Source organism: Equus asinus, chromosome X (genome assembly GCF_041296235.1).
Source record: "Equus asinus isolate D_3611 breed Donkey chromosome X, EquAss-T2T_v2, whole genome shotgun sequence".
Lineage (NCBI taxonomy): Eukaryota > Metazoa > Chordata > Mammalia > Perissodactyla > Equidae > Equus > Equus asinus.
This window is the reverse complement of record NC_091820.1, coordinates 29,800,689-29,828,021: the sequence shown is the minus strand read 5'-3', so window position 1 is coordinate 29,828,021 and position 27,333 is coordinate 29,800,689. Positions and strand designations below refer to the sequence as shown.

General features: G+C 35.9%; 1 protein-coding gene across 1 annotated transcript in view; it reads right to left on the bottom strand.

Annotated features, from left to right (window-relative positions):
- Positions 1–27,333, bottom strand: part of CFAP47 (cilia and flagella associated protein 47) — a 423,199-nt gene that overhangs the window by 213,864 nt on the left and 182,002 nt on the right. The window contains exons 34-37 of the mRNA XM_070502678.1: positions 18,007–18,104; positions 17,375–17,491; positions 10,605–10,739; positions 7,805–7,920 (exon numbers count right to left, since the gene is read on the bottom strand). Of these exons, the coding sequence (XP_070358779.1) occupies positions 7,805–7,920; positions 10,605–10,739; positions 17,375–17,491; positions 18,007–18,104 (466 nt within the window). The remainder of the gene's footprint in view (positions 1–7,804; positions 7,921–10,604; positions 10,740–17,374; positions 17,492–18,006; positions 18,105–27,333) is intronic.

Sequence of the window (27,333 nt, the reverse complement as noted above, 5' to 3'; positions counted from 1 at the left end):
CAGCAAGCCTACAGGCAACTTGTGGGCCCACAGAGGTAGGGAAGCTGGAACCTCTGCAGTCAGGCAAGTAAGTCCAACTCAGCAGGGCAGTGTGAGTGTGAGGGGTACACTTGCGTTGTTGGAGCGTGTGGAGCCCCTACAGTGGAGCAATTGGGTCTGCTTCAGTGAGCTGGGGTGCACATGTGGCAGGACTGTGTTGATGGGGTGTGTGGCCCTGTGGGTGGTGGAGCTTGTCAGCTGCAGCAGACTTGTGCTTGTCAAACAGCCACATAGGGTATCAGCTCCACTTTCCAAAGCCTAAAACAATTGGGTGCTTCCATAACTGGGACTGGCCCGACTCAGCTGCAAGCCTGAGGAAGATGACAAGAGCCTTTCAGGCCAGAGTCCTACAGCAATTGTAAGCCCCTGAGCCTAGCAACCAGCCACACTGGGGGCCTACTCACTTAACAGAAAAACTGCAATGGGAATGCGCTATTAGACTGTGTAGTCAACTGTGCTGGGGGTCCCTGCACCTGATAAAGTGTCTGAAAGGTCCACAGCAGAGCCACATGCAGTTGAGCTTTACAACCAGCCAGACCAGGAGACAGCCTAGCCTCCCTGGCCACCTGCAGCAAAAGCAACCCTGCCACAACAGAAGGACACATGTAGCCCACACAAGGGACACTGATGGAACACTTGGGACTGGTGAGAAGAGGAAAGCACACTGCTGGGACTCATAAGGCATCTCTTACACAAGGCCACCTCTCCAAGATCAGGAGACATAGCTGACCCACCTAATACGTAGATACAAGCACACAGAAAGAGGAAAAATGAGGAGACAAAGAAATATGTTCCAAATAAGGGAACAGGACAAAACCCTAGAAAAAGAACTGAATGAAACAGAGATAAACAATCTCCCTGACAAAGAGTTCAAACAAAAAGTCATAAGGATGCTCACTGATCTTGGGAGAAGAATGGATGAACTCAGTGAAAACTTCAACAAAGAATTGGAAAATATAAAAAGAACCAATCAGAAGTGAAGAATACAAAACTGGAAATGAAAAATTCACTAGAGGGAATCAAGAGTAGAGTAGATGGTATGGAAGAACAGATCAGTGAGCTGGAAAAAAGACTAAAGGAAATCACCCAAGCTGAACAGATAAAAGAAAAAGGAATTAAAAAGAATGAGGACAGTCTAAGGGACCTCTGCGACAACATCAAGTGCACTAACATCCATGTTATAGGTGTCCCAGAAGGAGAAGAGAGACAAAGGGGCAGAGAATCTATTTGAAGAACTAATAGTTGAAAACTTTCCTAACCTAAGGAAGGAAACGGACATCCAGGTATAGGAAGCACAGAGAACACTAACCAAGATAAATCCAAAGAGGCCCACACCAAGACACATTATATTTCAAATGTCAAGAATTAAAGATAAAGAAAGAATCCTAGAAGCGGCAAGAGAAAGGCAACAAGTTACATACAGAGGAAACCTCATAAGGTTATCAGCTGACTTCTCAGCAGAAACCTTAAAGGTTAGAAGGGGGTGGCACAATATATTTTGAGTGCTGAAAGGAAAAACCTACAGCCAAGAATACTCTACCCAACAAGGTTATCATTAAGAATGGAGGGAGGGGCCAGCCTGTGGCACAACAGTTAAGTTTGCACATTTTGCTTCTCGGCAGCCCGAGGGTCACCAGTTAGCATCCTGGGTGTGGACATGGCACCACTTGGCAAAAGCCATGCTGTGGGAGGTGTCCCACATATAAAGTAGAGGAAGATGGGCATGGATGTTAGCTCAGGGCCAGTCTTCCTCAGTAAAAAGAGAAGGATTGGCAGTAGTTAGCTCAGGGCTAATCTTCCTGAAAAAAAAAAGAATAGAGGGAGAAATAAAGAGTTTCCCAGACAAGCAAAAACTAAAGTTTATCACCAAGAAACCAGCCCTACAAGAAATGCTAAAGGGACTTATTTAAGTAGAAAATAGAAGATCACAAATAGGAATAAGAAAATTCTCCCCAAAAAAAGGCAGTAAATTCATTGGTAAAGGCAAATATACCACAAGGTAGCTGGTCAACCACTTTTGGAGCTAATATGAAGGTCAAAAGACAAAAGTACTAAAATTATCTATTCCCATGATAATGGGGTAATGGATCACCAGCACAATAAAAGAAGTTAGATATGGTATCATAAACATAAAATGTGGCAGGAGGGGAGGAAAAGAGTAGAGCTTTTAGAAACAGGTCAAACTAAAGAGAATATCAACTTAATATAGATTGATATATACATAGATTATTATATACGGACCTCATGGTCATCGCAAACCAGAAACCTAGAATAAATACAAAAAAAAATAAGAGAAAGAAACCCAAAAGTAATACTAAAGAAAGGCATCAAACCACAAGGGAAGAGAGCAAGAGAAGAAAGGAATAGAGAAGGACTACTAAAACACTCAGACAAAAGTAACAAAATGGCAATAAGTACATACTTATCAACAGCTACTTTAATTATCAATGGACTAAAAGCTCCAATCAAAAGGCATGGAGTGGCTGATTGGATATAAAAAAGACCCATATATATGCTCCATTGAAGAGAAATACTTCAGAGCTAAAGATATTCACAAACTAAAAGTGAAAGGACAGAAAAAGATACTCCATGCAAATGGAAATGAAAAGAAAGCTGGGGTGCCAATACTTATATCAAACAAAATAGACTTTCAAACAAAAACTGTAACAAGAGACAAAGAATGGCACTATATAATGATAAAGGGAGCAATCCAAAAAGAGAATATAACACTTGTAAATATCTATGAACCCAACATAGGAACACCTAAATAATAAAGCAATTATGAACAGACACAAAAGGAGAAACAGACAGTAACATAATAGTGGGAGACTTTAACACTCCACATACACCAATGGATAGGTCATCCAAATAGAAGATCAATAAGGAAACATTGGCCTTAAAAGACACATTAGACCAGAAGGACTTAGAAGATATATAAAGAACATTCCATCCAACAACCACAAAATACACATTCTTTTCTAATGCACATGGAACATTCTCCAAAACAGATCACTATTAGCCCACAAAACAAGTCTCAATAAATTTAAGAAGACTGAAATAATACCAACCACCTTTTCTGACTACAATGGTATGAAACTAGAAATCAACTACAGGAAGAAAATCGGAAAAGACACAAATACGTGGGGATTAAACAAAATGCTACTGAACAACAATCAGGTCAAAGAAGAAATAAAAAACATATCTGGATACAAATGAAAATGCTACATGCTAAAATTTCTGGGATACAGCAAAATCAATCCTAAGAGGGAAATTTATAGTAATACAGGCCTACCTCAACAAACAACAAAACTCTCAAATAAATAATCTAATGGTGCACATAAAGGAACTGGATAAAGAAGAACAAACAATGTCCAAGATCAGTAGAAGGAAGGAAATAATAAAAATCAGAGCAGAAACAAATGAAATCAAGACTAAAAATAGTAGAAAAAAATCAGTGAAACTAAGAGCTGATTCTCTGAAAAGATAAACAAAATTGACTAGCCTTTAGCTAGATTCACCAAGAAAAAAAGATACAAGGCTCAAATAAATAAAATCAGGAATGAAAGAGGAGAAATTAAAACCAACATCTCAGAAATACAAAAGATTATAAGAGAATATTATGAAAAGCTATACACCAACAAATTGGATAATCTAGAAGAAATGGATAAATTCTTAGAATAATCCAAGCTTCCAAAATTGAATCAAAAAGAAATAAAGAATTTGAATATACCAATCACCAGTAAGGAGATCAAAACAGTAATCTGAAACCTCCCAAAATATAAGAGTCAGGACCAGATGGCTTCCCTGGTGAATTCTATCAAATCTTCCAAGAAGACTTAATACCTATCCTTCTCAAACTCTTCCAAAAAATTGAAGAGGAGGCTTTCTAACTCATTGTACAAAGCCAACATTACCCTGACACCAAAATCAGGCAAGGACAACATGAAAGAAGAAAATTATAGGCCAATATCACTGATGAACATTGATGCAAAAGTCTTCAACAAAATACTAGCAAATCAAATACAACAATACATTAAAAAGATCATACACCACGATCAAGTGGGATTTATTCCAGGGATGCAGAGACTGTTCAACATCCACAAATCAATCAATGTGATACACCACATTAACAAAATGAAGAATAAAAATTACATGATCATCTCAAAGGAGGCAGAGAGAGCATTTAACAAGCTATACCATCCATTTATGATAAAAACTCTAAATAAAATGGGTATAGAAGGAAAGTACCTCAACATAATAAAGGTCATATATGACAAAGCCACAGCTAATACCAATCTCAACGGGGAAAAACAGAAAGCTAGCCCTCTAAGAACAGGAATCAGACAAGGATGCCCACTTCACCACTCTTATTTAACATAGTATTGGAAGACCTAGCCAGAGCAATCAGGCAAAAAAAAGAAATAAAAGCGATCCAAATTGGAATGTAAGAGGTGAAACTGTCACTATTTGCAGATGACATGATTTTATATATAGAAAACCCTAAAGAATCTACCAAAAAATTTTCAGAAATAATAAATGAATATGGTAAAGTTGCAGGATACAAAATTGACATAGAAAAATCTGTTGCATTTCTATACAGTAACAACAAAGTAGCAGAAAGAGAAATTGAGAAGGCAATCCCATTTACAATCACAACAAAAAGAATAAAATACCTAGGAATAAACTTGACCAAGGAGGTGAAAGACCCATACACTGAGAACTATGAAAAATTGTTCCAAGAAAAAGAAGACAAAAGAAATGGAAAGATATTCTGTGCTCTTGGATTAGAAAAATTAACATAGTTAAAATGTCCATACTTCCTAAAGCAAACTACAGATTCAGTGCAATCCCTATCAACATTTCAATGACATTTTTCACAGAAATAGAACAAAGAATCCTAAAGTTTACATGGAACAACAAAAGACCCCAAATAGCCAAAAGAATCTTGAAGGAAAAGAACAAAACTCCCTGATATCAAAATATACTACAAGGCTATAGTAATCAAAGCTATAGTAATCAAAACAGCATGGTACTGGCACAAGAACAGACAGACAGATCAATGGAACAGAATCAGGAGCCCAAAAATAAACCCAAACATCTATGGGCAGCTAATTTTCGATAAGGGAGCCAAGAACATACGACGGAGAAAGGAGAGTCCCTTCAATAAATGGTGTTGGGAAAAACTGGACAGCCACATGCAAAAGAATTAAGGCAGACCATTATCTTTCACCATACACAAAAATTAACTCAAAATGGATTAAAGACTTGAATGTAAGGCCTGAAACCAGGAACCTTCTAGAAGAAGACATAGGTAGTACACTCTCTGACATTGGTCTTAGCAGCATGTTTTCGTGTACCATGTCTGACAGGGCAAGGGAAACAAGAGAAAAAATAAACAAATGGGACTACATCAAACTAAAAACCTTCTTCACAGCAAAGGAAACCATCAACCAAACGAAAAGACAACCTAACAACTGAGAGAAGATACTTGCAAACCATATGCCTGATAAGGAATTAATATCCAAAATATACAAAGAACTCATACATCTCAACAACATAAAAACTAACAACCCAATTAAAAAACGGGCAAAAGATCTGAACAGACGTTTATCCAAAGAAGATATACAGATGGCCAACAGGAACATGAAAAGATGTTCAACATCACTAATTATCAGGGAAATGGAGATCAAAACCACCATGAGATATCACCTCACTCCCCCGAGAATGGTATAATTAATAAGACAGGAAACAGTATGTTTTGGAGAGGATGTAGAGAAAAGGGAACTCTCATACACTGCTGGTGGGAGTGCAAACTGGTTCAATATCTATGGAAAACAGTATGGAGCTTCCTCAAAAAATTAAGAATAGATCTAGCATACAATCCAGCTATTCCACTGCTGGGTATTTATCCAGAGAACATGAAAACATGAATGCTTAAAGATACATGCACCCCTATGCTCAATGCAGCATCATTCAAGACTTGGAAGCAACCTAGGTGCCCATTGAGGGACAGATGGATAAAGAGATGTGGTATACATACACAATGGAATACCACGCAGCCATAAAAAATGATGAAATCTGGCCATTTGCAACAACATGGATGGGCCGAGGGTATTATGCTAGGTGAAATAAGCCAGAGGGAGAAAGTCAAATACCATATGATCTCACTCATAAATAGAAAATAAAACAAGAACAAACACATAGAGCCAGAGATTGAATTCGTGGATACCAGAGGGGAAGGCAGGAGAGAAGAGGGCTAAATGGGTGATTAGGCACACGTGTATGGTGATGGATTTTAATTAGCCTTTGGGTGGTGAACATGATGTAATCTACACAAAAATTGAAATATAATGATGTACACCTGAAATTTACATCATGTTATAAACCAATGTTATCTCAATGAAAAAAAGTAACACTAAAAAGAAAATGTGTGGAATATTTTTATAAGGAGTTTTACTCTATGATTTAATTTATAACATAAAAACAGGTGATCGGGGAATTATTTCCCTCATATTTAATTCAATTCGGATATAGCCCCAATCATGAATGTTTCAGAATTTATAAATTGTATACTCCTTTAGCATGGAGCAGTAACTGAGGAAAACAAACACAGGCTAATGACACAAGCCAAGGACACTGTTGCAACTGGGTTTCTTGGTATTTTAAATACTAATTGAAAACTGCCCCCATTTCCAATTATTCCTGTGTTTGATATACTACAATCAATAAAGATTATAGTGTGAAAAGTAACTCATGTTAACATGTAGCAAAAAATCAAAAAGTAAACCAGCGAAGTAACTTTAGTAGTTACATTCTGTCACTTTGCACTGGGAAAAAATTATTATATGCAAAAGCAATGACTAAAATTCAAGACTGTTTAAAATCTATTAGTGGTTATCAAATTTGTCAACCTCTGTGGTACTCACACAGCTATTCTCATATCATCCATTGTATTATGTAATAAGAGTATTTGCATCATTAACCCCTGTTGGCATATTAAATAGGATTTGTTGATCTGGGAAAAGTCATATGTTGTGCTCATATTTTATTCCTCAAGGCTATTCTCTGAGGGTTTCATTTGCACTTTATTTTTGGGTGTAGGATGGCAGTAGAAACATTGAACAAGTATCATGTGGATCAAATCAGATAAAAATGAGACTCCATAGAATGTTAGTACAATTTGGGAGTTTATATACCTGCATATATCTCTGTATCTCGATATCTCTGCATCGATCGATAGATCAATCGATTGATCCATATGTATGACCATGAAGGGACAGAGAAAAATGGCAACGTTGGGAGTGTCTTTGAGGTAAGATTATCAGGCTTTTACATTTTTTGTTCTTTATACTTACATAGTTTCTAAATTTCTACAATGAGCACAGTGCTTTTCAGAAACAACTACATATGTTTTATATATACATAAATCTAGCACAGACTGTTTCCAGTTTCCTGCAGGAAAGAGACCTGTAGTACATAAACAAACAACTTATAGTCTAATCTCTAGGGCCCATATGCATGCAAAATAAGCTAAAATGAAATGCATACACAAAAATCAGCTGCTTTAAGTTGTTAGAATTATTTTAACAAAACTGGTGAGGAATCTCAGCAACATAGGAATAATTTACCTATGTGTGAGTGACAGTCTTTTCATTATATACATATCAGTTGAAAACAAATCCAGATCACTCTTTTAAAGTTGTAATACACATTAAATCTCTAGGGTTGATATGTACAGTGAAGTGAAAAACAAAACAAAACTTACTTTGGAGAAATTGTCACAACGTTTCCTGTTTGGGAGAGGGAGAAATCAGTGGCATCTCTTCCAATAATTGTGGCATTATATACTAAGTTTTTCAGGCTTGAATTTTTCAGTAGAATCTATGTTGAAGGAGAGAATATAAATAAGATCATAAATTTTAAAACTATATAATTTGACATTTCTTATTTTTATTAAAGGAAGTTATATATTTTAATCATGAAAATATTTATTACTAGTGCACTAACTGGAGGAAAGAAGACTTTGTATTTAAAAATAGTATATATATATAGTGGCCAGCTGGTGGCGCAGCGGTTAAGTGCGCACGTTCTGCTTCAGTGGCCCGGGGTTCACAGGTTCGGATCCCGGGTGCGGACATGGCACCGCTTGGCAGACCATGCTGTGGTAGGTGTCCCACATATAAAGTAGAGGAAGATGTGCACAATGTTAGCTCAGGGCCAGTCTTCCTCAGCAAACAGAGGAGGATTGGCAGTGGATGTTAGCTCAGGGCTAATCTTCCTCAAAAAGAAAAAAAAATTAAAAAAAAATATTAAAAAAATAGTATACATATACATATATAGTTTAGCAGAAGTGCACAGGGAGGGGCTGTCCCCAGGGCTGAGAGGTTAAGTCCGTGTGCTTCACTTCGGTGGCCCAGGGTTTCGCTGGTTCAGATCCTGGGCGCAGCAACGGCACTACTCAGCAGGCCATGCTGGGGTGGCATCCCACATAGCACAAACAGAGGCATTCACAACTAGAATCCACAACTATGTACTGGGGGGCTTTGGGGAGAAGGAAAAAAGAAAACCCATCAGAAGTGCACATTTGTGAAAAATAAAAGCTGTCTTTTATCTATAATCTTACAGTGTGAATATTATTTCTAGTAAATAATTAAATGTGGAAGAAAATCATGTTTCCATTTCCATATGCTTTAATTTGATTTTTAACATCACAATTCCAATTTATGTTTATTAAAAATGTTGTCTAAACACTAGCTTGTGTTATTAACTACTTTTTAAAAATAATAACATTTAAATGGCAGAAAGAAATACAAACATGGACAGAGTAGGAGAACCAGTAATAACACCTAACGGAAATAAATCACTGCTCAATTTAATTCAGACTCCTCTTATCTTTGCAGGCTGAAGGAAAGCATTTCTAACTCTTTAGGAATTTTATTTTGAAGTCAAAAGTGCTCTCCAATATAATTACAGCTCTAGGCTAATTAGTACCCAAAGCCCTTAAATATCATCGCACTTAGTGAATTATCATAGTAAATACTGTTGAAAAAAATCTCTAAAGAGTTTTATATCTCTTTTCCCTACAAAAAAAAGGGGAAGAAAGAAAATTAAATAATAGCAATCATATTTCAATATGTGCTAAAAAAAATCAGAAGGAGGGGTTTTCCTCTCCCTAAATTGAGTCCTTTACACTTTGAGGCAAGAACCTGTGTTTTTCCCTATTTTTAACTGAATCCTTACCAACCATCGCTTATACCGTCACAGAGGATACACAGTTATTTTCTCAAAAAGCTTACAACTACAAGTCAAAGATCATCAGGACATATTTTTTGAAGACCAAATATGGACATGTTTTGCATCGAAAGTATAAAATTACTCCCCCAACTTAATAAGAGGAAGGATACATAAAACAGCCTGAGGAAAGGGAATAAACATGCTATGACCAAAGGGGTAAATTAACTTTTGTACAGAATAAAATGCTATCAGCCCACACTTTCCTGAGAAAGAAGCAAGTCGAGAGACTTATAAATCTGGTTAAAGATTTTATGAAAACTAGTAGAAGGAATAATCTTAGATAAATATAAGCAATCCAAAATTGTATGCTAGGAGATATTTCACAAGTGTTAATATGAAACAAATTGTTTGAAAACCAAAGTGAGGTCAATGGTCGCTAACAAGATATTTTTCCATCAAAGATATTTTCCACTTGCAAAACATGGACATACTTATATAGATTTGTTATTGTCACAGGATTCAAAATTTCATTTTCAATTTTTTCCTGCAAATTAAAACATTCACTGCTTTGGGCCGGCCCGGTGGCGCAGCAGTTAAGTGCACACGTTCTGCTTTGGCAGCCTGGGGTTTGCCGGTTCGGATCCCGGGTATGGACATGGCACTGCTCGGCACGCCATGCTGTGGTAGGGGTCCCACATAAAAAGTAGAGGAAGATAGGCACAGATGTTAGCTCAGGGCCAGTCTTCCTCAGAAAAAAGAGGAGGATTGGCAGCAGATGTTAGCTCAGGGCTAATCTTCCTCAAAAAAAAAAAAAAATTCACTGTTACACATTTAGCAGCTCCAGCATATGTAAACTCGTTTAGTGGGAATTAGGTGGCCCTGGTGAGGAGCGCTTTTCACTATGGACTTCCCTTTCAACATCTTCGTTTGAACAAAATCTATCCGGATCTGTAAAGTGCTCCCTGAAGGAAAGCCAAGCATATTCTGATCACAAGTTTCCACTTAGGGTATCAGTCCTCTTGTACATGAAATGGAGTTCAAGTTTCTGAAAGGATTTCTCCTTCAAAGGGCTTAACTTTCATTTTCTACCTCCTCAAAGCCCATTCCTCAATGGAATGAAAGAGTCATCATTTCACTGCAGGTGGCGATTATTGTTAAGCAAAAAGTGTCCCTTTTACTCTGCTATACTTTTGGTTTAGGAGAAGCAATGTTTGTTAAGGCTTATCCTATTATATTGATACTTTTGTTAATTTTGGATTGAGAAAGAAATATCTAAAACCCCTCTTAAGTGTTTAACTCCCCATATATTTTGGCCTCAAAGCTGTCCTTACCCGTCTCAGCACCGTGTCATGTAGAGTACAATGAAAGAGCACCACCTTCTTGGGGAGATATGCAGGGAGGCTTTCGTACATGTAGACACAAAGCATGAGCATCAGGATTGGATTAGGGTCACAGATGTCGGTGGCCTAGTTTCAAAGAAGAGAAATATAAATTAGAGGAGATACAGATAAAACACATAAAAAGAGCTAAAGCATAATACACCACTTGTTGAATTACTTTAAAACATTTTAAAATGTTACTGATTGACAATGACGCTGAAATGTAGACACAGCAGGCAAAATATTGCTGTGAATCAGAAGCTTGACCTAAGTGTTAAAAGATGACTTAGCTGTGTTCTAAGTAGAACAATGACCTCACAACCTCAAAGACTAGCCAGAGGTCAGAAAAATACTATGAGCGAGAAATATTGACTAATGTGACTAAGACGCCATCCCCGATTTAAAGTATCCTATAATGCAGTAACAGAAGACTGAGAAGTAGACAGACTACTGAGGTAAAAGACGGCAAGAGATTTTCAAGCAAAATCCCATGGGAGGAGGCAGCACATGAGATGGACTTAGAGAATGCTTGGATTTTAAATAGGTTGTCTGGCATGAAGAAAAAGGTGCATTCTATCAGAAAGGCAAAGAAACACAGGGCAGGGATATAAGGCAGTATAGTATTTGCTCTGGAAAGAAGAATTACAATCTGAATCATGCATAAGGTAAGGAGGGACAAGTATTGGAAGAAAAGACTAAGGCGTACCAGGACCACATTGTGGAGCGTGTGGTTGTCAGGGTGAGGGTCTTGATTTCTGAACAAGGAATAAGACAAGAGCAACAATTCAGGCAGATTAGGCAGGGGTTGGCTGGGGAGGTACTTTTCCCAGAACAGACAAATTATAATAAGGCAGAAAATGTAATTATAATGATAAACAAGATAAATTAGTGATGGTTGTTGGAACAGATTTGAGACAAAATCCAGAATTACAGAGGAACAACAGCAGGGACAATCAACATAGCCAGAATGTGCATTGAGGCCAAAAAATAGAGTCAGGAACAGAAGGAAGAAGGATTTTTTCTAACAGTTTATATAGGGCCTATGATCTTCTAGAAAAAGGTGGAGGTAGTGTGGGAGAATTATTCATAGAAAAGGAGTATTGGGATTGGTCCAAGGCAAGGATTCAAAGACACGTAAAACACCACTCATAAACAAGCAAGTCTGTCATTGGCAATGTACAGGGAGCTCTTTACATTTCCATAAAATGAAGATCTATTAACGGCACACATTCAAGTTAGCAAGTGAAAATGATCTGGGCCTGGCCTGGAAATGCAAATAGTGCAAGAGCTGAGGATGCCTCATGTGTTATGTGGAACTAACACACTTGACTGAAGTTTGGCAGCAGGTATCAGAGAATAACGATAGCCCTTCTGATCATCTTCGAGTCCACATTTTCAAATACATTCTTTTCCTTCTTTGGGAGAAGAGAAGGGTTTGTTCTTTCTTGTTGCGTCAATAAGCAGAAAGGCTAACCAATAAAGGCGCCTGGGGAGGGAACTGTTAGTAAAAATAAGAGAGCCGGCCTGTCTCAGCAGGGTAGAAAGCTGCTATTAAGTATGATTTGAGGAAAACTGAGAAATACAAGACTCCAAAGTTTCTTATCAGTATTCTGTGGTCTCACATTTCTTCAATAAAAATGTTAGTCAAGAGATGTAGGAAATTATTTAAGATAAGAACAAACTAAGAAACAAAATACAGAGTTTAATTTCCACAAAGTGAAGAATAGCCCTCCTGGGCCTTGTGTGATGGTCCAGCCTATGGGCCGTCTAGGGTGACGGGAAATGTGTTTGTTGGGGAAAGGGTAGAACCAGCGGCAGAACACTCTGGGGTCAAGTCTGGGCTCAAGAAAAGTCTTTGAACACTGGTTTATTGACTATGGCATAAAATATACAGGAAGCAATATAAAATTATTTCAAAACATCTTTGAAAAACATATAATAGGACGAAAATGCAACAATTTAGAAATGAAAAAAATTATCTTAATGAAAAAATACATTTGATAATTAGGATATTAGACTGAAAAACCAGAGAAAAAAACATCCTTACCTTTCTCGGTGATACATTTCAATAAAAATAACCTAAACCAATTATACTTTAGTCAATCCTAGGTTTAAAAAACCAAATGTCACATGTGTGTGGTGATGGATTGTAATTAGTCTTTGGGTGGTGAACATGATGTAATCTACACAGGAATCAAAAATATCATGATGTACACCTGAAATTTATACAATGTTATAAACCAATTTTACCGCAATAAAAAAATAAAAAGCCAAATATTAAAATAAGTTAGGTTTGTTTAAGACGTGAAATATCTTTCAAAGATATAATCATGACTTTCTCTATACAGGTCTAACCTAGAAGAACTTCAATTGTATTAGTCCATTTTTCCCCCTGATGGGAAAGTATTTTCCTATTGGACTAAGACAAGACAGAGAATTAAACAAAAAAAGTCATACTAGAGAGAAATGCTGGAATAGAAATCTGCTAAACTAAATTCAAGTCCTGCAACTACATAGTGCCATGATCTTAACTAAATCAATTGGTTTCCCTAGGCCTCAGTTTCCTCATCAGCAACAAGAAGAGGTGAGATGATCCTGAGTTTCATGGTAAATGTAATCTGCTATGATTTCAAGATATCATCAGCTTTCAAACTAGATACCAAGTGTAACTAGCAGTACCCACGGACATACTGTAATCCTACAGTGAGCACTATTGATTGCCATCCCAACAGCAATTTTCCCCTTTGTTCTTTACTAAGAATCTCAATTCTTGTGGCTGTCCCATTACTTTTATCAAACACTGGTTTAGCTACAAGCATGGGATGCAATTCTGGTCAATGATACGCAATGGGAAATATGCTGTGGGACCACTGGGAAAAGTTTAGCCTATGGGAAAACAGAAGCAAAAGAAGAGGTGCTACTCAACAGCCCCAAGAAGAGCTGTGTGAAGGTGCTACGTGAGAATTTCAGTAGAAACTTTGTGGTTATTAGTGCACAGCATGCTGGGAAGGGCTGAGCAAAAATGAATCTCTGATCACTTTTTTGAGACACTGAATAACTATCCTATAATCTTCTACCACCTGACTTCATCTTATGTAAAATAATGAATTTCTTTATTTTTCAAACACTTTTATTCATGAATTCTGTTATTTAAGGCTGAAAACATCCAAGCTGACAAAAACAAACAAAATTTTTAACAGGAAAATAGATTAACTATTCACCCTTAGCTCCTATCACTATGCAGTGAATTGTGTGTGGTGCCACCTCTATAAACGTTAATTACATTTATTATTTTTTTAAATCCATCTCTCTACATGAGGGAATAAAAACACACTCTATGTTGAGTCCAAACAATTCCCATAATATTTTTGCTTTAACTAAAGAGCACGTCATGAAAGGGAGAATATGTAATAACTTACATTCCAGCTGGCAGGATTCACAAAAGGATGTGACACTGGCACAGAAACTCATCCAGCTGATTCAATAGTTTCAAAGAAGGACATAATAAATAAGAAACTTAAGCCTTAATAAATAAGTCCAGTAGTGAATTTCACAGGATTCAAATGTGGACCAGTGCTAAGCATCAGCATTAATTCACTATGGCTAAGTTAATTTAAGGGTGCTATTTTTAAACTTTGTCATTTAATATGGTTGGTACATGCAGGCTGGTAAAAAGTTAGGGAATTGGAACTGGCTGGTAAAAGCTTGGTAATTATCTGCTAAGTTAACTGTCAATTTCTCCATTCATCAAATCTTTGACATCTTCTCTACATTTTTATGTAGTAGATACTCATCTTTTAAAATATTTTTTGGCTACACAATAAAATAAACATTTTGAGTCAACATTTCTGAGGAAATTGAAAAGCAAAGGAGAGAATCAAAGTGTATGATGAATGATGTTTTCTAAACAGAGACATTTTAAGTTTCTTGTGAACCCTTATGAAATTCTCAAGGCCCACCTTAAACACCAAGTGTCTCATGCACCTCATCCTGGTTCCTTTATCAGAACGATTTCTCTCCCCTGTGATTCCCACAGCTCATTGTTTCCATGTCTACTGTGGCAATTGCTATCTGATTTGCATCAGCTCTTTTTCATATACTTGTTGCTATTAGTTGCTAACATCTGTGAAGGCAGGAGTGTGGTTTAACCATATCTGTACCCCTTGTAGGGTCTATCCAGTGTCTTTCGTGGAGGAGATTCAATTTGTCAAACTGACTGAACTGGAATATTCTTATTCTTCCAAACCAAAGTCTTTTATTATAGTTTATTATATCTATCTTATCTAATATCTATCTTTTATTATGTTTATGTAAATGTCAGACCTGGTACAAAGTGACTTTAACATGCAAGTGGCTTTAATACAAGGAAAAAGCAAGCCATTGTAAAATGTTATTTCTCCAGCAGGTGTAAGGAACCATTTTATACCAAGCCATATGTGGGCACTAGCATGGTCAGTCTCTCTGCATCACGGAACAGAAAACTCAGTTGGTTGTAATGGTCCTTCTCCTGTCTCCTCCTTTTGTGGCTGGTCACCAGGTCTAGCAAACTTCACCATGCCTCCTACATCAGCTTATTATTTTAAGTCCTCATTAAAATGATATGAGTAGAGAAAACACCTTTCTCCTTGACCAGTTGAAACTGCATTTTGATTGGTCTGCGTTCCCTGTCTCCGATCTCTCTCCTCAGTCCATTCTGACCATTGTTGTAAGAGTAAATGCTTTTATTCCCATAATACCCACATGGTAAACTCCTGAATCTTTATACTGATATCCAAGATCCTTATATATGCCTATGTCTATTTTTCTAATCCAAAACTTCAACTAAGGCAACCTAGTCACACAGTTTCCTTAATGTATACCATTTGTTCACATTCTACATTCTGTTTATGTCATTTCCTCTGAGTAAACATCTTCCTCTCTTACCACCACCAATCCAAATCCAATCCACCCTTCAACACCCCAAATAAGTCCTGCCTCCTTCACAGTCTTTGGTCAATCAGTCTAGATCACAATAACCTCTTCCCTTATCTGAATTCTGTATTTTTTGCATACACTGACAATTAAATGAATAGTATATTATCATTTAACATGTACATATCTTGATAATTCAATGAGTTTGTATAGTCTTTGAAGCCAGGAATCATCTATTAAGCTATTTCACTACTCTAAACTAACAAACAAAGGGCTCAAAAAATGATAAGGATATAATATGCTTTTGATTATTGCTATTGAGGACTTGATGTGAAAGGCCAGATGGAATTATAACCTGGAGGTCCAAATACAATAAAGATGTATATTGCCACTGTGATCCCTACATAAATATTTATTTCAAGACCAAAGTGAAAAATTTTCTTTTTTGCTACTAAATTAGAAAATGATAATACAACATCCATATTCAAACAACTCTGCTCCTTTAATTCATTTTAGAGCTCGAGTAATATTAATAAAGCACACAAGCTTCACTCTTGTGGTTTAAGAAAACTGGACCTATAACTACAACTACTGTCTTATTATGCACACTTGGATGTACATAATTATACATATTTAAAAATATCCAGTAGATTTCTATGAAGTCATATTTCAATTTCCACATTTTAGCAATATCCCATTAAAAGATTGTTTTAATTTAGGTTTACAATTTATGAACAAAGGAATATTATAAAGGAGTCAACTAACAGTTTCCTGAAGAAGACATACAAATGGCCAACAGGTACTCAATATGAAAAGGTGCTCAATATCACTAATCATGAAGGAAATATAAATCAAAACCACAAAGAGATACCACCTGTCAGGATGGCTCTTATCAAAAAGACAATGGATTACAAGTGTTGGTGAGGATGTGGTGAGAGAACTCTTGAGCACTGTTAGTGGGAAGGTAAATTGTTACAGCCACTATGGAAAACAGTACGGAGGTCCCTCAAAAAACTAAAAATAGAACAACTGTATGATCCAGCAACCCCACTTCTGAGTATATATCCAAAGGAAATGAACTCACTACTAAAAGAGAGATCTGCACCTCCATGTTCATCACAGCATTATTCACAATAGCCAAGACATGGAAACAACCTAAGTGTCTTGCGATGGATGAATGGATAAAGAAAATGTGGTACCAAATTGACACAATACTAAATGGAACATTATTTAGTCATAAAAATAAGGAAATCACCTCATTTGTGACAACATGGATGAACTCAGAGGACATTATACTAAGTGAAATAAGTCAGACATAGAAAGACAAGTATTGCATGGATTCAATTATATATGGAATCTAAAAAAGTCAAACTCATAGAACCAGAGAGTAGAATAGTGGTTGCCAGGGGATGAGGATGGAGGAAATGGGGAGATGTTGGTCAAAGGATACGAACTTTCAGTTATAAGATGAGGAAGTTCTGGAGATGTAATGTAAAGCATGATCATTATAGTTAATAATATACTGGACTGTATACTTAAAATTTGCTACGAGTGTAGATCTCAAGTGTTCTTACCATAGGAAAAAAAAAAATGATAACTATGTGAGGTGAAGGATGTGTTAATTAACTTGATTCTAGTAATCATATCACAGTGTATATGTATATTAAAATATCACATCGTATACCTAAAAACATCACATTGTAAGAATTAAATATATACAACTTTTATTTGCCAATCAAACCTACTAAAGCTGGAAAAAATAAGAAAAAAACTCATAAAACATTTATAGAATGTGTGATATCAACACCCACCTGTATGTCCATGTCAAAGCCAATTTCATGAAGAACATTCACAATAATCAGGCAATTATGCAGATACTGTTCACAACTTTTTGGTTGTGTGTACATATTTACAAAATGAGACTCAATCTAGAAAAGACGACAATCAAACCTTTTAATAATGGAATAAATATTACTGCTTTTTAACTCTGTAGTTCAGCAAAGAATCACTTAAATATTAACATTTGTCAGTAGATTATTGTAATCAAAATACAAGAATAAACAAAAAAGAGAACACTAGCCATGCAGATTCAGGTGTGACTTAAAATTAAAACATTTAAAAGAGTCAGTTTGCAGGGGCTGGCCCCGTGGCTGAGTGGTTAAGTTCACGCGCTCCACTGCAGGCGGCCCAGTGTTTCGTTGGTTCGAATCCTGGGCGCGGACATGGCACTGCTCATCAGACCACGCTGAGGCAGCGTCCCACATGCCACAACTAGAAGGACCCACAACGAAGAATATACAACTATGTACTGGGGGGCTTTGGGGAGAAAAAGGAAAAAATAAAATCTTTAAAAAAAAGTCAGTTTGCAGAAGATACTTCAAATTTTAATTACTAAGTTCTTTCAAATATTAGATGACCATTCTGCATAAAAAATCGCTCTTACCAAAAATGGGCAATAGGCTCCCAACAGTGTTGCAAAAACAAGCCCATCCAAAAGGTCTTTGTCAAAATTTATGATCCATCTCTCAGAGGGAATAACACCTGTTCCAAAAAAGAGAGAGACAGTATAGTTTTATTTTTCCAGAAAGATATCTTATGGAAATCTGAGCAATAGTCAAAGAAAATTTTGTCTTTTTTTGGAAAAGAAAAAGCATTATTTGGGAAATAAAGAGAAAATTTAAACCTCAGAAGGTTAATACCATGAAATATATCTATAAGGTTTTATAAACAACTGCAAGCAGTCTCTTTTATTTCTATTTGAAGCACTCTGAAGACTATACTACCACATTGTAATGGAAGAAAAGTCCGGATTTCAAAATTACTCATTCTGTTGAGTACCTGGGAGTCCAAATGTTTCATTAATGATCACCAACATGGGTAAGGAGGCTCTGAAGGCAGGGGCTTTCTTGTAACTCTAAAGTTTTAGTGCCAGTTTCCCTATTAGTTGCAGAAATTCCTCACCATGTAGGGTAAATATGTGTAAGGAGTTGGAGATTTACAGCTTAAAGAAACCAGAACTGACCTATAAAAGGTAATATAAGACAGAGGCGTAATAAAAGGAATTTTCAGTTACCAAAATGACTACTACACTGAGACTGGAACAAAAAGTGAAAGTATCTGGCTATTTAGTAAATATCTGAAAGACTGCCCTCTATTAGGGAGAGAGAGTGATTTAAATATTGGAAATTATTGCTATGTTGAATGTGACATTTACTTTTTTAAAAAGTTTCCAAAGGGCCTAGATTCTTGATGGTTTGAGATGATTTCTTATCTGAAAACAAGGGGAAACACTGGTGATCCTCATAAATCCCCCTGAATCCCTTGACTCCCATTTTCTGTGAAGAAGAAACCATGACAGGCTATGTTCATGACAAGCACATTCACTTCACAAACCAGGACTGCTTTACATCTGGAACTGGAAGACTGAGTTTTCTTTGGAACCACAGATGTCCTGGATACCTCACAGAAACAGCATCTGGTACTTTTTCATCTGAGATGCCACAACACTGAACGTTCCTATAGGATTTCTATAGCACATTATTGCAAAATCAGCTGGCAAACAAAGATCACCAGGAATTTTCAACTAATACACAGCAAACAACATTCTGCACTATGTTTTTCAAGCATTTTTTCCTAATAGAAACCTATAAATAACTGTCTATCTGATTTAAGATGCGACAGAATTAAAGCAGTGATTTTAAAATGCACATTTCTAGTTGGCTGAATAATTATAACCTAAATGTGCTTCTCTTAACGTGTATTTGCCACCCATGGCTTTTAATAAAACCAAAGGGTCTCACTTTTGTAGCCAATATTCTCATTTATGAACTAGAAGCAATTCTAACTTTAATCTGAAAAAGGCACTTTACTAGCCTTTTAAGTTGATAGTGAATCAGTCCGTTAGCAGCGGATATAGACCGTGTCCTATAAACATCCCATTCTCATTCTGTATCGACATTAGAGAAGGGGTAGAAATTCCCCTGAAAGAATTTAACATCTTGTCAAGGAAAGATCACACCAATAACAGCAAAACAACTAATGAAAAATCTCCTAACTAGAGGGTAATGAACAGATAACAATAGAGCAAAAACAAAGCGTTCTACTGTTACTTTCAACTCCTCCAAATACAATCCAGCACCACGGGATTCATTATGACCTTGTCCCTTTCCTTATTTCTAACTTCTTTCTCAAACAGTTAAAAACCTGGCTCTCATTATCTACAATGTATTTACTTATTTGTTCAACCCTAGTATACATAACAAAGTACTTTCAGAGTTGCAAACCCATACCCCTGTAAGAAAGTAGAGTGATGTGTGTGCACAGTCACGACACTGTTTTCAAAAGAGAAAGTCAGCTCCTTTCTTCACCATTACACTCAGTGAGGTTGTCAAACATTTGTAATGCAGTTAGATTCATTTATCACAGTCTGCATTCCAGCCTGGATTACTTCCCTGTCTTGGTTGATTAAAAAAATACAGACATACACTAACATTTACCTTTGTGGCGTACACTTCTAGGATTTTGAGACATACATCATCGTATACTTACCACATTTCCATACAGAAAAGTTCCATCACCCCCAAAATTCCCACATGCATTCTATAGTCAACTAACTTATATATACATATATATTTTAAAAAGTGTAGTGGGACTTTCTTTGGAGTTACCTTAAATTTATAGATCAATTTGACATCTTAACAATGTTTAGTCTTCCAACCTCATGTGCATAGCATATTTCTCTATTTATTTGGTCCTCTTTGATTTCTCTCATCAGTGTTTTCCAGTGTTCAGCACATACATCATGCACATATTTTCTTAGGTTTACACTTAAGCATTTTATTCTATGGTGCTATGGTAAATTATATATATATTTTTTAATGTCAAATCCCATTGTTTACTACGATTGTACAGAAATAGAATTTATTTGTATACTGATCATAAAACTTACAACCTTGATAAACTCATACACTAGTTCTAGCAGCTTTTTTGTACATTCTTTGGGATCTTTTATTTAACTATCGTGTCAAATTCCAGTTCCTTTCCTAGCAGTAAAGGTGGTTTAATTATTATTTATTTATTTGTTTTTAAGGTTTCTTTTTGCAGCTGCAATGAGTTTTCACCAGGGCCCTAAGGATGACAGTAAGCATTGTCCTTCTTCCCATAGAGTAAACCTTTTGTTCCAGAGGGAACATAGGAGTCTGTGCAAATTGCTTGCCCCTTCCCCAGGTCTGCACTATAAGGGGCATATTCTCCAGACTCACTCCAGTCATTTCTGTGAGCAAGCAGCGAGGTTTGTGGAGTAAAAACCCACAAGAGGATGCAGACTCCCCTCTAACTGTGACCCCGAGGGACTTCACACTCTCTCACTAGTGTACACTTGGCCTCTACCAGTTCACCAACCACTCTAACTCAACTCTTACCAGTGTCTAGCCATCTCTACCACAAGTAGCCAATTGTAATCATCCCATTTCTTCCTGTGAGCACATACTCCTCCTTGGACTGTGGGTCACTTTGTTGCCCTATGGCCTCAGCTTCCTAGGGGAGCTTAAAAAACTGAACATTTGCTGTTTGTATGGCTTTTGCTGTTTTTGTTATTTTAAGCGGGGGAGCAAAGCTCTTTCCAGTCCTCTACCTCCCTCAGTGGAAACCAGCGGCACCTATCTTTGTTCAACCCATCACAACTTTGATATTACTTGCTGAACACCAGTTGGCATGGGCTGTTGCTGCTTAAACATGGCTCTCAGTGTGAACAGGACGGCAATAATTCTCCAGGACAATGTTGGGAAGAGGTAAGAACCAAACTTCAAAGCTCTTCTCTAATCTCTGAGCCCACGCCTGTATCCTGCCGTTCATATCCAAGGCTGCTGCCTAGCGCCCCCACAGTCTACCACAGCCTTAGGTGTGCCAAGGATTTTCTCTGCTTTTATATTAATTCCTTTATCCCAGCTGTTCTCTCTTCTATACTCCAAGATTCTGCTACCCAAAGGCGCTATGTGAACCAGCAGCACTCTCATCAACTGGAAGCTTGTTGGAAATGCAGAATTTCAGGCCCCAGTCAACACCTACTAAAACATAAAAAACGGTTTAACAGAATATCCAAGTGATTTATGTTCACAGCACTGTCTGAGAAGTGTTGGTCTAGGGTTGTTTTTCAGAGGGAACCAGAAGTCTAATCTAGTCCTCATTTGCCAGGAACCAGAAAGTTCAAGTGACATTCCTAAGACTTTTAAAATTTTTAATTTAGAAGTTATATTTTCATCTGTTTTTACATTATATCACTACAAGTATTCAGAAATATTAAAATATGAATAAAAATGCTGGTCCTAATCAGTATTATGAATCAGCGATATGGCTGTTAAACACAAAACTGAATCATTTTATGTATTGAAGGAATAAGTGCATTCACTTATTTTTATGAATTTCATAATTGCTATATAAAATTATATTTTAGATGATATAACAATACATTTTTATAAAAGTTTTATTGATATATAATTCACATATCATAAATTTTGTCCAATCCATTGTTTATTATTTTCACAAAGTTGTGCAATCATCACCACTATCTAATTTTAGAATATTTTTATCAACACATAAGGAAATTCTAGACTCATTAGCTGTCATTCCTCATTTCCTCCTTTTCTCATCCCCTGGAAAAACTAACCTACTTTCTACCACTTTGGATTTGCCTATTCTGGACATGTCATAGAAATGGAACCATAAAGTATGCATCCTTCTATACTGACTTCTTTTACTTCGCATAATATTTTCAAGGTTAAAGGCTGCAGTATATGTCAGTGCTTCATTCCTTTTTATGGCTGAATACTATTCCACTTTATGAATATACCACACTTTGTTTATCCATTCATCAGTTTATGGGCATTTGCATTGTTTCCACTTTTTGGCTATTATAAATAATGCTGCTATGAGCATTTATATAGGAGTTTTTGTGTAAACATGTTTTCAATTATCTTGAGTAATAAAGCAATAAGTGGAATGGTTGGAAAATATTAATCTATTTTAAACATTTTGAGAAACTGTTAAACTGTTTTCCAAAGTGGTTGTACCATTTTATAATCTCTTTAGCAACATATGACGTTTCAATTTCCATAAATCCTTGCCAATACTTGTTACAGTCTGTCTTTCTTTCTTTTCTTTTTTTAAATTTTAGTCATCCAAGTTGGTGTGAAGTGCTATCTCATTGTGGTTTGGTTGTACATTTCCCTAATGACTAATTACATGGAATATCTTTTCATGTGCTCATTGCCATTTGCTTATCTTCTAACTTTTAGAAATATCTATTTAAATCCTTTGCTCATTTTTTAATTGGGTTATTTGCTTTTTTATTGTTGAATTATGTGTTTTTTTATATATATTCTTGGTACAAGTCTCTTGCTAGATATGTGATTTTGCCGTTGCTATGTCCTTTGAAATGTTCGTTTTTTCCCCCTTTTTATTCTATCTATATGGTATATCACACTGATTGGTATTTATATGTTCAATCAATCTTGAATTCCTGGGATAAATCTCATCTGCTAATTTTGTTTCATCCTCTTTAAGTGTTGCTCCATTCTGTTTGCTAGTATTTTTGCGCCCATATTCAAACAGATAACATAGTACATTTTTTTTTTTAAAGATTTTATTTTTTCCTTTTTCTCCCCAAAGCCCCCCGGTACATAGTTGTATATTCTTCGTTGTGGGTCCTTCTAGTTGTGGCATGTGGGACGCTGCCTCAGCGTGGTTTGATGAGCAGTGCCATGTCCGCGCCCAGGATTCGAACCAACGAAACACTGGGCCGCCTGCAGCGGAGCGCGCGAACTTAACCACTCGGCCACGGGGCCAGCCCCATAACATAGTACATTTTTAATTGTTTTTTAAAACACTTTGGAAATGCAATGTAATATATGCTTTAATGCAGAAATCATCTTGTCTCTAGAAGTAGTTGAATTATGAAGATATGTGAACTCTAAATAATTATAAGATCAGTTACATATAATAAATATAAGATGAGCCACATGAGATTGAGGTAACGCATATAATACTTAGTAGAACGTTCATATAAGCGTAGCATTAAACTGGAAAGAAAGTAGAGAATCTTCTGTATTAAGGTGATAATTACTATGGAGAAAGATTGATTAAAAAAAACAAGAAGGGGGGCTGGCCCGGTGGCACAGTGGTTAAGTTTGCACATTCCACTTCTCGGAGGCCCGGGGTTCACCAGTTCAGATCCCGGGTGCGGACATGGCACTGCTTGGCAAAAGCCATGCTGTGGTAGGCGTCCCACATATAAAGTAGAGAAAGATGGGCATGGATGTTAACTCAGGGCCAGCCTTCCTCAGCAAAAAAGAGAAGGATTGGCAGTAGTTAGCTCAGGGCTAATCTTTCTCAAAAGAAAAAGAAGGCATAAGAAAACAATATTGAAAATAAAAAAGAAAATAATTACAGCAGTTACATATAAGAAAACAGATACAATAGTCAATGAATACTATTATGCTAATACATTTTTAAAATTTAGATTATATTCATTAATTTCATAAAATGTGTTACAAAATCTCACTCAGTGGAAAACACAAAATAAGAATAATCTTATAACAATTAAAGAGTTGATGTAGTTATTTAAAATCATCCCACAAAAGAAATAATAGGTCCAGATGGCTTTACCAGTAAATTCTACAAAATTTAAGAAACAAGCAATTTCACTCTTATAGAAACTCTTTCAAAGTCTACAAAAGAGGGAATGTTTTCCAAGTAATTGTTGAGGTTTGCATAAAATTATAACAACTAAAAAGTACAGAAAATAGCTATAAATTATTACTCGTAAACTGAAGGAAAAAATTAAAATATTAGTAAACTAATTCTAGCAAGGTATTAAAAAAAGATAAGCTATCATGGCAAAATTGAATTTGTGCCAGGACTGCAAAGAGAGGATATAAATTACAGAACATAATCTGCAAAATAATCCTATAGTAAATATCATAATTATTGGTGAAATGTTGAATGTACCCTGTGTAAGATTAAGTAAGAAAAAGATTAGGTATAATACAAGATTATCTATGTCAATAGAAGGTTAGAAAAAGTCTCTTCATGTCTCAGTTTCAACCAATATCTTAGACTTCAAAAGGAGTACAAGAAAATACCATAAATGTCAAATTTACAAAGGAAATGTTTTAGAACGGGTTTCACACTCTCACTCAGTTTGAGAATATAAAAAAGTCTAAAGCCAAAAAAAGCAATTCACTTATAGGAGAAGAGTTATCAGGCTGATCTCAGCTTTTCAAAGCTGTTTTTACAGGTATAACACAACGCAGTACTGTCTCTAGAGTTCAGAGAAAAATAAAGAGTAAGTCCCAAATTTGATTCTCAGTCAAGATGCCATTCACATATAAATAAAATTAAGACATTTACAGAGAACTCAGAGATGAGACCCTTGAAATGCTAATTAGAAAAACAAAATAATTATGAAATCCAGCCATCCGATAAGTGAATCAAAAATAATTAAAAATGGAGATTTAAATGTAGGTAAAATGACACATAATGGAACACTAACAGAATAGAATGTGTGTTATAATTATTGACAATATAGGCATAATAAACCTAACAAAATAATGACACTGAGGCAGGAAGGTGAGAGGAAATGAGAATAATAATGACCTCATTGGTGATAGCAATGACTATGAATGCTGTGTAAATTCGAAACAAGTAGCAACAAAACAAAACCAAGAAAACCTCAGAACTCATAATGTTATTCATAAGTTTCTTCTTTTAAATTTGGGACATATTTTAGGAAACATTATTTCTTGTGGTGGACAAATATTTATCATATATGCTATCTCTGCACTAACTATTTAATCTTATTCCCTATTTCCATATTTGCACGCATTAGAGTTTTTAACCTTCACTGCGCATTAGAACCACCTACAGAGCTTTTTGAAAAGCTACACATGTACAGGCAACACCCCAAAGACTCTGTTTCAATTGGCCAGGGGTGGGGCATCAGTATATATGTTTTTAAGTCCTCAGGTGATTCCAATGGGCATCCAGGTTTGAAAAACCACTGCTGTGGATGAAAAAGGAAATGAGACATCTCTCTGGATATCAGAAAAGAATCTGCAAAAATTGCATAGCTCTAAGTCAAAGAAGAATTCATCTTCTGAAGGAGCAGCATCACACAATGATACTTAACGTGAGCCTTGGAGCGGAACTGTTTGGATTCAAATTCCTGCCAACTCCTTTCCTAGGAAAATAAACAAAACTTCTCTGCTTTAGTTTTCTGTTAAGTAATAGTAATAATAGTTACCTGATCATGAAGTATATGTAAAATTCTAAATGTTGGCTATTATTATAATTTATCACCGTTTTGTCTAATGTCCAATTAGAACTGTGGTCTACCATATTGAAGAGAAGATGATAACTGAGTCTATCTTTCATTTTGTCGTATTCTAGACATGCTTTCCTTCCACAAGGCTGAAAATCCCCTACTAGTTATTTTATAAATAGTCCTGAGGCTCCCTCCCTTCAAAGAACCGAATAATATTTGTGAATCTTTTTTGAGCATTTTGAAAGCAAGCTAAATATTAGAAGAATTCATATAGAATGCCTAACGTATGGGACTGTCAGAAGGTCACTGTTAACATTACAGCTAAAATTACGAAATTTTAGATAATACATAAAAAAGATAAGAACTTTCCAAAATTGAATTACCCACACAGTAATCTGACATGATGGAATATGATGGTTGGCTGTCTGTCTCATTCCTTAACTTGCCTTTTACAGTGATATCATAAGCACTGACACTTCCTAGACCATTAGAAATGGTGACAGTTTGCCCTGATGATGGGGGTAGGAACAGAAGAGGACGAAGAGGAGATCAGTGGAGTGGAGATGTTGATAAAATCGTTGGTGAATTGATGTATATTTACTTATGTAGTTGTTCTATATTTTAAAACTGTTAAATCATATGTGTATATGTGTGTATGTATATGTATACACACATATATATGTTTATGATTCTATTTCTTAAACTATTTTTTCACTTCAGTGAGCAAATAAGGGTTCCAACCACAAAGATAATAGGGTTTTAATTAATCACCTTGTGAAGATGTTGTGAGTGATAAAAAAAAATTCTCACCTGCCACTCAGGAGATTAGACTCATTTCCAAGTTTCATGCGCTGACTTCCTTCTTCCTACCAGAAAGTAACTAACACGACAGAAGGAATTTGGGTTCTTTTGTTCTCTGCTGCAGCTCTAATTTCTAGAACAGTGCTTGGCATATAAACTGGCACTTAATAAATATTTGTTAAACAAATTATATTTTTAGTGGCTCCTGTTCTTGTTAGAATGTTTAAAAATCAACTGTCATACCAAACTCAGACAAAGATTACCTTACTTTTTGAGTTATTTTATAGTCTTTGTTTTTATACTTAATACTTTTCCATACATTTAGAATTCATTTTGGTATATAGTATATGGTACAGAGTTAACTTTACCTTAATTACAAAGTGTCAGCCAATTGACCTAGCACTATCCACTGAATGAACTAATATTTATTATGGATTTTTAAACACCACATTCATCATACTAACTTCTATTATATACTTTCATTGTTCAGAGTTACCTATTATGTTCAATGCAATTGTGAATATTCCTCTGATTCTTTTTAATAATTTACTATTAAATGATATTAATTATTTAATATTTAATATTTTTCTTTGTAATATATTTTCTTTAACTTCTCCTCTGTATTACTTTCTTCCAAACATTATTATTACA